This window comes from Ptychodera flava, chromosome 20, assembly GCF_041260155.1.
Source record: "Ptychodera flava strain L36383 chromosome 20, AS_Pfla_20210202, whole genome shotgun sequence".
Classification (NCBI taxonomy): Eukaryota; Metazoa; Hemichordata; class Enteropneusta; family Ptychoderidae; genus Ptychodera; species Ptychodera flava.
Window position 1 is genome coordinate 14,933,616 of NC_091947.1, and position 10,990 is coordinate 14,944,605.

The 10,990-nt window shown below is 35.7% G+C and overlaps 1 protein-coding gene across 1 annotated transcript; it reads left to right on the plus strand.

Moving 5' to 3' along the window:
* The first annotated feature begins 380 nt into the window (after nt 1-380).
* On the plus strand, nt 381-4,547 carry LOC139119625 (tripartite motif-containing protein 2-like). The gene is made up of 3 exons (XM_070683467.1): nt 381-705; nt 1,159-2,286; nt 3,848-4,547. The coding sequence occupies exons 2-3, from the start codon at nt 1,185-1,187 to the stop codon at nt 4,246-4,248; spliced, it is 1,503 nt and encodes a 500-aa protein (XP_070539568.1). The 5' UTR covers nt 381-705; nt 1,159-1,184; the 3' UTR covers nt 4,249-4,547.
* The last annotated feature ends 6,443 nt before the right edge of the window (nt 4,548-10,990 follow it).

The window sequence follows — 10,990 nt, forward strand, 5'->3', positions numbered from 1 at the left end:
ATACTCAAAAATTTGGTGACCTATTGACAACCTGACCTATTGACAAGTTGTATTCAAATTTTGATAGTTGTCATGACAACGACACGACCTTCTCATCACTGAGACATTGTAGCAGGGCTAAAAATAGGGAGGAGACATAATTTCCGCGTAATTGTGATTGATACATTGTGATCAAAATGCAACGACAATGCGTTTTCATTGGCCATCATTTCCTGTACCTGTCATCCAAGTAAGTCAGTTCAGATATTGAAATTCTGTTGCAAAGTTCCATCGCAGGTCGTCTTCGTAATTTGCATAACAAACGCATTGTATGGCCTATCTGTAGTTTGACTGCCTTTAGCTCATCACAGAGTGACGGACCCGACATGCGCCATGGCATGCCAAATACTGACTGAATTTCAGGTCCAAAGCTTTGGTAGTCCGCATGGGCTACCATTTCATGGATTCATGGATTTTGGTAGCCCCAGTGAAAAGTTGGCAGTCTGTGGACGCGGGACTACCGCTAATTTCGAGCCCTGGCCTACATATTGGCTTGAGTCATAGTTAAACCGAAGTATTACCTTGTTCCTCGCTCAATACGCATCGCGCATGCTCTCACCAAATTCGGAGAATTGTTGATTCGACCCCAGCACGCCAGCACCACAACTGTTGCATTTTTCCTGTTCTGACTCGGCTGTCACAGTTTTATTAATTCGGAACTTTCAGGTAAGATGGAAAGCCAAATACCAGCTTTTGCCTTAGGACTTAGTTGTTCTCAACACAGTTTCTTGAATAATAGTATGACATATTCACTGATATTTCCTAACACGTTCCGGGTTACTTTGCCCAGTTCGATGAAATGAACATAAAAAGAGACAATTTTACATGGAATATCTTTATATTCCAGTTGTCAATTCCAGATGGTTCTATTTTCGCAAGACTACCATGTTCGTTTCCGGTTTTAAATCCTTATTAATTGAATACAATGTCGGGCCAAATCACTTGCTTTCGTTTTCACTGCTATCCAGATTCTGGACAAATGATGTACGATTCCACGAATGAAAGTCTGAGAAGACAGCATTAAAATGAAGCATGGATAGAAACGGCTTGTAAAGATAATTTCTAGTTTATATAATACCGTCATTTCGTGAGCTGACAATCATTATTTACTATTTACAGAGGTCATCGAAGTCAAGATATCAAAGATGGCTACAGCTGCGTTGTCAGACACAAGAGAAATGAAACTGCTGACAGACATCAATGAGCAGATACTGCTGTGTGCAATTTGCATGGAACGCTTCAAGTCTCCTAAAATACTGCCTTGTCATCACACCTATTGTGAACACTGCCTGACAGAATGGGTTAAAACCAACAATGATCAGCTGATCTGTCCAACCTGCAAAGAATCATGGCCTTTGCCCCGTGGCGGAGTACCTTCTATTGACAACAACCGATTTATGAATGACCTGCTTCAGGTCATCAGTGACGTAAATCCTGGTTCTGAACAGACAAAGGTTGTCTGTGAAGGTTGTGGCAGCGAAGCTAAGCTTTGGTGTACAGACTGTGGCCAGTTCTTCTGTGAAGAGTGTGTTCGAATTCACCGAACAGTGAGGTCACTGAAAGACCATAAACTGATGACTGTTGTTGAATACAATGAAAAAAAGGCTTCTGAACATTTCAGACTGATTCAGCCTCGATTTTGTGAGATACACACCAACACACAATTAGAATTCTACTGTGACTCGTGTCAAGTACCGACATGTCTAAAGTGTACAGTGGTCGAGCATAAATCGCCAAATCATGATATCATTTCAATAGACACAGCCCTGGAGAAATACATGCCTGTGATGAAACAGTATAGAGAGAAAGTTGTTCAGAAAGTAAACGATGTAAGAAAGGCAAGGGAAAGATTTCGTGACATGGGGAAAGATCTGAAGCAGAAGAAAGTGACTGCTGAATCACAAATTAAAGCAATAGCTCAAAAAGCTATCCAGGAAATTAAGAAGCAAGAATCAGACTTGTTAGCTGACGTCGCCGACAAATATTCACCGAAAAATAAACAAATTGAGTCCAAAATAGAAATGCTGGCATATAAGCTTGTGAGTGCAGAAAGTATGCAGTCATATCTGGATCATCTTTTAACATTTGGGGGTGCTGTGGACATCATGGTAGCAAAGAAGGAAATTGGTCAACGGATAGGACATGGTGGTCCTACTGAAATAAGTGACGGTGATGTCAACTGCGAATTACTTTTCAAAGAAAACCGAAAATGCCTGCAAATAACCATTGGCTACATTTATGGAAAAGGTGTGTAACTTTATGTGATTAATCAAAGTTTTAGTTTTAGATAAGACGGTTAACCGTTCCTCAGAGTACACCCTTTGGAAAGTAAGTAGCGACAAACAAATAAGACACGCGCGTTATGTGGACCGGCTAGTTTGTGTAGTTAGTTAGTTAGTTAGTTAAGTTTAGTATAGTGACATAAGATATCCATGGTTCAAAAAAGAATACAATTCAGCATAAGGTTAACATCTCCTAGCCCAATGGGCTTATATGTCACTTTAAAGACAATTCAAAATAAAGGTCACGAGGGCATTGTAAGCAGACATCAATGCGCATTGTTAGAGTAGTTCATGCTATGAGGTTTATACTACGTGCCGACGTTCTGCATAACAGAACGTCGGATCGTAGCATAAACTCGAAGCACAAACTACACTTTTACAAACTACCCGGTCCCCATAACGCCTATTGTTAAGGATCTCAAAGTAGGAAATAGTTGATCCAAGACAGATAGGGATATGTTGAATAGGAAGACGACGCGACCTTATACATAGAAACATTTTAAGGTAACGTTCGGCAATTGTCTGTAGTTCCTCTGTCAAGAGTTTAAATATGTTCCGACCTTTTAAAATTTGACTATTATTGGATCTCGCAATATCTATTAAAAGCTGTCGTGATTGCAGTTTTGCATCTCCACTGGCAATTTTATAGTCGGGGTTACTGAATAGAAATGAACAGTTGAAAGCAGTGAATGCATGGCGCCATGACAGTGTCGTATACGCCTTACTTCTTGCACACTTGTATACATTACTGTCAATCAGCGCGATATCAGAAGTTCGCTTACTTAACATTTGTAATGGTAGCAACTAGACACCACAAAGTTTTCTTTACTTGCACCTTTTCCATGTGTGTATTTGCAAGGTCAAGAATTGAGCATTGGCATTGCAATGAGACGGTTTGATTTTACTATGAAGAAAAAACTCTAATTTGAAACTTGATAAATGTACAAACGATGGGATATAAAAGTACCACTTTCATTATTCTTCAATTAATCAAACCCGACTCGCTAAATTTAAATATCACTGTGATGCAACGGAATGATGAAAAGTTAAAGTAAACAACTAATACATGATGTAAAATCGGCGTATATTGGCTGATGTGATATGATTACGAAAACATAAAGATGAGTTCCCATTATCATTTTACAATTCAGTAAATGGTCGCTTTTAATCACAATTTCAAGACTTTGTATGAACTAATAAGTCACTGAATTGTCAACGCAGCCAACAGGAACAAAAATCAGTCCCATCATTGGCTGGAAGACCAAACGACCACTGATCAATGGCTGTATTCTTGGTATTTCAGGTTTTACGGGTTTATTGATGTATTGTTAAGCCGTAACATTAAAGTGACCAGCAGAAAAAAAAAAGTTTTTTTGAGAGTTTTTATTTGTAACCTGCAAAATAGTTATGCAAACATAATTGTAACCTGCAAAATAGTTATGCAAACATTTGTGAAAGACCGTAGTCATATTGTTTTCTGTTCTGTATCTTTTCAATTATCGTGAGATCACTTTTCTTGTTTCCAGATAAAGAGAGTGTAGCCGATGTTACAGAACTGCAGTCTTGCCCCAAGAGTTCATCGTCAACTGTAAGCAACACACCTCAGTTTCCGTTTACGTCAAGAAAGGAGAAATGTTCAGAGGCTGACGGAAATGTTCTTCAAGAGGAACACTTTGCTGAATTTAATCTTCAAAGTTGCGATATGAACCTCTTGAAAGTTCAGAAGTGCTGTCGGGAGAGTGAGCCTAAAGAAGGTTCAAGTTCTAGTGATGAAGAAACGTGCAGCTTTGATGATGATACGAACAGTTCTAATTACTCATTTGAAGATACCGATGAAGATACCGATGATTTCGAAATTGATAATTTCAATAATAAGGAAAATCAAGTGTCGGAGCATATGGAATATAAAAGGCTGGGAAGTAAATAAATAGTAGTTGCAGCAGTCGGGAAAGGGGGCAGAAATCGATGCAAAGCTTTTGAAAATGAAAAAATCAAATTGTGTAATTTTATAGCACTCTGATGACTACGTGTATCACTCAAAATACACAGCTTTCTCTTATTCAAAGCATGGTAACATGGTCCACTGCATTTCTGCCATCAACTGCTGTATTTCCTTGACATTGGTGTGTCTTTGATGTATCTATCCACGAAGGCCATAGTCATAGAGACTAGGACTTTTCTCTTTGTATGTTGGCTTTGGTAATCCATATATATATATAGAGAGAGAGAGAGAGAGAGAGAGAGAGAGAGAGAGAGAGACTAGGACTGTTCTCTTTGTACGATATATATATATATATATATATATATATATATATATATATATATATATATATATATATATATATATATATATATAACAAAATTACTTAAAGTACAAAGTAATGATATACTTAAGTTTCGTGGATCCTGCAATGATAAGACGGAAGGAGTGGAAGGATTCTTAGCTCAACACTCTTATATATGTATGATCGAGACGTACCATTTTATTTGTAAAATAGCATAGTACGTCCCAATCATACATGTATAAGAGTGTTGAGCTAAGAATCATTTTACTTCATCTGTCTGATGATTGCAGGATGCATGAAACTTAGGTAATAGATATAATAACTTTGTACTTGAAGTAATTTTTCTTATTATTTATAACGCTCTACTTTAGCATCGAGCACTGTAATTTCCCACGAGGACATCTGTATACTTAAGTATATCATTACTTTGTACTTGAAGTAATTTTGTTTTATATAAAAATATATATATATATATATATATATATATATATATAAAACAAAATTACTTGAAGTAATTTTGTTATATATATATGTGTATATATATATATATATTATATATATATATATATATATATATATATATATAATATATATATATATATACAGAGGTATAAGTCTGCAGTCATGTAAAATAACAGACAGGTAAAAGTTACATCAGTGTTTCATGTCTGTTATGACATAGGTGCTTCACTTTGGTTGCAACTTTGTTGTAGCAACGTAACATACTAGAAACACTGCTGTGCCAGTATTGTTTCATGTGTGTTACAACAGTCTTGTTGCATTGTTTTCGACACGGATGTTACAGGACTTTTCAATCAGTCATGTAACACTGCTTCTGGAACAGTGCTGTCACAGCAATGCTCTAACTTTAATGTTAAACAATAGTTAGATCAGTGCTGTAACAGCACTAGTACTGATCTAACAATCGCGTCACACTGATGCTTAAACATCACTGTTACAGCACTGTTCTAACAGCTTGTCTCATTACTGGAACAGTGCTTTTACTTACAGGACTGTTCTATAGTCATGTAACACTGTCTTTGATTCATGACTGTTACAGGACTGTTTCACCAGCCAGATTATATTGCTATTCAAAAAACAAGTGTTTATACAGCCATGTTACAATTATATATGCATTGTGACAAACTGTCATAAAGTAGTTGCATCAAGGCAGTCACAGAAGTACTTACATGGCTATCACTGTTGAAAATAATGGTCATCATACTGTTCACTGCATTTTATTTTCTCCTATTTTTAAAAGTTTAATATTTTACACTTTTTTTCTGGAATATCTTTTTTCACATTGTTTTAGACAAAATTGTGATAATCGAATTTTGAAATTCATTTGTTTCGTGAATGTTCAATGATCACATCATGGACCTCATAAGGTAAAACTAATTTCATTTATTCATTTATTATTGATCAATTGATTGATAATTGATAATTGATCAATAAAATCAGCATATATGTTAATGCTATCAATTTCTGAAGGAAATCAAACAAACACTTCAAAACCAACAATCGGAACACAACAAAATTTGTAATTAAGTTATTCAAAAATTTCATAATATTCCTCGTCTTCCGCAATTACATCATCATTTAGTTTTTTACCAGTGTTTTGATACCACTGGACATATATTGTCCAGAAGCCACTTCTCTCTGTCGCGGTGTCTCATCTCTTTGTATTTTCTCTACATAAAAGAAAAAAATATTAAATACCTAGTGATACATGAGTTAGTATTTGAATGGTTCAGTTGAAGAAATGTGGTACATTACAGATATTAATAAAGTAATATATCTCTGTTTAATATGATGGCTTTGCCAAAGATCCCATTGTAAGTATCACAAAGTCACCATTTCATTATGTGAATATGAGTGTGTATGAATGTTTGTCTGCTTTAAGATTATTGATAAGCTTCACATCAAAGTCTAAAACATTGTTGCTCTACTGATGTTAGATCATTTTTACATACTACTTAAGACAACAATACAGTTGTTAATTGTTTTATGTCCATTTATTACATTTTTGTTTTATGTTGACTCATGATAATGGCTGTGTATGGATATAGTTTACTTTCAACCAGTGCCAAACAAGACAGAATCTTCTTGGTTACATTTATCATTTTTGGTCGACACATTGTTTCGGCCAATGATAGTGTATCCATGAATGCATACTTTTTTCATCTTTTTTGATGTGATCTGATAAATTTAATATATAAGTTGGAACATATTCTCTTTAATTATAATATATTGAGTAAACATTAATATACTATAAACAAATAACATGGATGTAAACCTATATAAACCATTGCCCTGTGAAACAATTCAATCAGTAATTTTGGTATCTTTAATTTTAGCAAAAGCACAATAATAATGATGAAAATTGTTCAGTTTGTAAAATAATTTGATGCATTCAATTATATTATGGAAAGAATTTGACTGAGTCATATTTGGTAGAGAATAGGACATTGTTGATAGAGATACAAATAACTTGTTCTGGAAGTGTATGGTACCGGTATGTGAACAAACATGCATTCATTTGAGTCTGTGTGTGTATATTTTTACCTTTCTCGAGCTTCTTCCTGCTTCCATTCACTAAGATTTCTCTTGCAGAAAGTCATCATTTTTCTTATTGAGTTGGCATTAAAGTCAGGAATTTCTTCTTTTATTTTGTCCTCTAAATGAAATATTGCTTCTACATTTGTATTAATGTTTTTGATTACTGTTTCACTAATTTTCACATAAAGTTTTATTATGTATGAATTGATATTATAAGTCGTAGTAGTGTGCGACTTTTACTCTATTATTGCATTGAATATTCATTTTCTAAAATTTAAATAGATTTCCTGCCTGGGTATTCCTCTTGTTGGTCTGTTAATATATATTTTCCCAGCAGTTCAACAAGAGTGTTCTTTCTATACATAAGTAAACAAAGGACAAGAATTACTTTTTATATTGGTGCCAGTTTTTTATTAGGCTGAACATTAGCAAACCATACAGGCCTATTTATTTATTATGAAAATCAACATTTCACTGTGTATGAATGTTAGAGCATTTCACTTCGTGACATTTCAATTATCAATAATATTGAGGGTGCTTATTTCTTGAAGTGGTTGGCACTTAGCGGATACAAAAATAACTTGACTCCACCACAGTGCCAAAGACCTATCTATGACTGATGCCCAAAATGAATTGTACTGTAAACTAGTATACATCAGTATGAATGGCATAGAGTAATTTAAGTTAATCGGAATTAGGTATGTTATGTATTGGCTCTTGAAATGTCCAAAGTCAACTGATCTGCGGGAAACTGGTCCAGGCATGTTTGAGTAATGGTTCTTGGCATTAACAAATTCGAAGGCCAGATAGGAGAAAATGGCAAGCAGTTCAGTACAGAAAAGACTTACTATAATTAGCTATTGATACGGCTAATTGCATTTCCTGACTCAGTCTGTTAAATCTTTGAATGATACACATTTGCAGCAAGTTGCATCAGAATTAGTGCAGTCATTCAGGATATAGATCTCTAATTATATTGTTTCCCTGTTTTGAGGCTAGAATTACTATGGAAATAAAAAGTCAATTAATAATTAATTACCAGGATGTTGTTTAACATTTTTGCATCCTATTATAATACTGGCAGATTATCACCAATACCACATGTAATAAAATTTTATACAGGCTTCTAAAGATCACCTTTAAACCTAAATTTCATTTTGTATGCAAATTATTCAGTAATTGAAACGATACCGCTAAATGTCATTGCATTCTATTAGAGCACTATGAGCTCAACATCTGCTCCAGTTTCATCTAATTTAATACAGTATTTTACGATATAGAACACTTATTAGGAAAGTTTGTTAGATATGCAGATGAGCGATTCATTGACATGATACTTCTTAATGTCTTCACACAGTATTAGAGTACTAAGAGATCAATGTCAGTACCACGTTTCGTTAAACCCCCGGTAAAACAGGCCCGGGGATCGAGATTAACTATGATGTTAAGAAGATTATGAGATGTTTCTGTCTTTTGTTCTATTTTGAAATTGCAATCTAGCAAAATATAAATATTTTGCTAGATTTTTGGATCAAGTCCGCACCGGGCTTTAAATTTACTGCAGTATTTTAGGACATCGCATATTTATTAGGAAAGTTCATTCAATACAGAAAAAGCAATTAATTGACATGATACTGCTACGTGTTTTGTATACAGTTACAGTTCTTGTATATAAACATTAAGTTTTATCAAATTTGAGTCGGTATTTCTTGACATATAATCAGAATAATGAAAATTCATAAAATGTGCAAATTTATAGTAAATTGACACAATACTGACAAATGTCGTTGTGCATGTGAGCTATTAGAGCACAAGGTAACTATCACAGTTTCCCCAGAAATACAGCTCTTTCTCAAACGACACTAATTATTCAAATTATCACTAGTTACATATACCCTTACCACACCTAAAACAAAGGACGCGCATATGTATGCTGTAGTGTATTTATCTTGTACCAAGTTCAAAAGCAAAAGGGTCAGACATGTTTGAGATGCCTACGTCAACTGACAGACCGGTGGATGGAAGGACATATTGAACCCAAACCATAACTACCCTGGACTTCATCACTGGAGACTAATAAGCATCATGAAAATTGTACCAAGTGATTACATTTAAACAAATCTGATAAATGTATGCCATGGAAAGCTGTATACAATATTATAAAGCAAATCGACAATAGTCCGTGGGCTGGAGGGGCCAACCGTGCACCCCCCCCCCTCAAAAACCTACTAGATGGGTATTTTTTTGTTCTTTGGGATCAGCTGAACTAGGGAAAAGATGTTAACATTGGATATTTTGGAATGCACTACCTGTCTGTGTAGCCAGTGTAAGGGGAAACCCTGTTAAAATAAAGGAGAGTATACATCTACAGTTTACTCGACCACAACGTTCACTGCTGTCAAAAGCTAGAAGAGAAATATCAATGAGGCAGACACAGAAAATGTGCAGTTGTCTGCAAGTCAAACTCTTTAATGAATCTCGTCAGATATCGCGAGATTCTCAGCAGTGAAAGTCTGACACTGGTGGCGCTGTACCCACTCTCGCTATAGTCTGGTTCCCTGACCCATTTCCCCGGTAGAGGGCGTGGGGAAATATAGGGTCAGGTACCGGCTAATGTAAACATGGACGCTATTGGGTTAAAATAAAACAAGCTGTGATTGGATGAAAGTAACACTTGTCACTTTTTCTCATGTTTCTTGGGTTTCGCACTTTCAGGCTCACTTGACACCAACTTCTTGTTTGTACCACAAAGCCGTGGAAGTAGAAAGAAAGACTTTCTACCTCCATGATTTAGCCACTGTGATTTAGCACACCTCTTGATACTAATGATGCCTTGCATTTTTCACGAAATTCGGACACCATTCTATCCATCAAAATCAATCGTCGTTCACAGTTCCAACAAAGTTTGCTTTCAATTAGCTGTGATATCGCAGCGGTACTTGTTGCGTGTATCGAACGTGCTAGGGTCATTGGGGTCACGCCACAGTCGGCGATGACCTCAATGACCCTAGTGCGTTCGATACACGCCACAAGTACTGCTGCGCACAGCCAGCCTTCAATCACCTCTATTTCCCCGTACTTCTGGATAAATCCTTTCAGTTTATGTTTCCCGTCTCGTGTGCCAATGTTTTTGGTTCGGATACCAGTGTTCGAAAATAATTCTGATCCAGTCGAATTTTGACCGGCGTTTTCATGGTAGTAGCCATATTTGTTGTAGCATGTTGTGTCAGGTGACTAACCTCCGCCATCTTGAACAAAATTCTGTTCAAGATGGCTACCCGGTACCTGACCCCATATTTCCCCACGCCCTCTACCGGGGAAATGGGTCAGGGAACCAGACTACTCTCGCTATTACTCACTCGTATTAGGTAGGTACGTATAGTACCTGTATACAGTATATATATACAATCAGAAAAGAAAATTAAAAATAAAAATTGTCTATGGTTACATCTGCACTGGTTTTTGATTTGCATGTACCGCGCAAAATGGCGAAAAATTGGTAGGGGGTACTATATCGTCCCCTACATTAAGTAAACTAGCATGAAATAGCACAAACTTTACATTTTAAGAAAGCTCCGATACTGTTCTTTCTGAGAAACACCAACTTTAGCAAAAGAAAATTTGTGTACATAGAATAGGATGACTTTGAATTTTTTTTTTTTTGACAATTTTGAAATTTTTTACCCAAGATACCATGTAACAATTGTGATTTACCTTTAATTAAGCAAAATTTTGACAGCTTTTTGTGTTTAATTCATTCATTCCGACATATTAAACAAGAAAAGAGTGCTAACATCAGATATTTAACTATACACTACTTCTCTT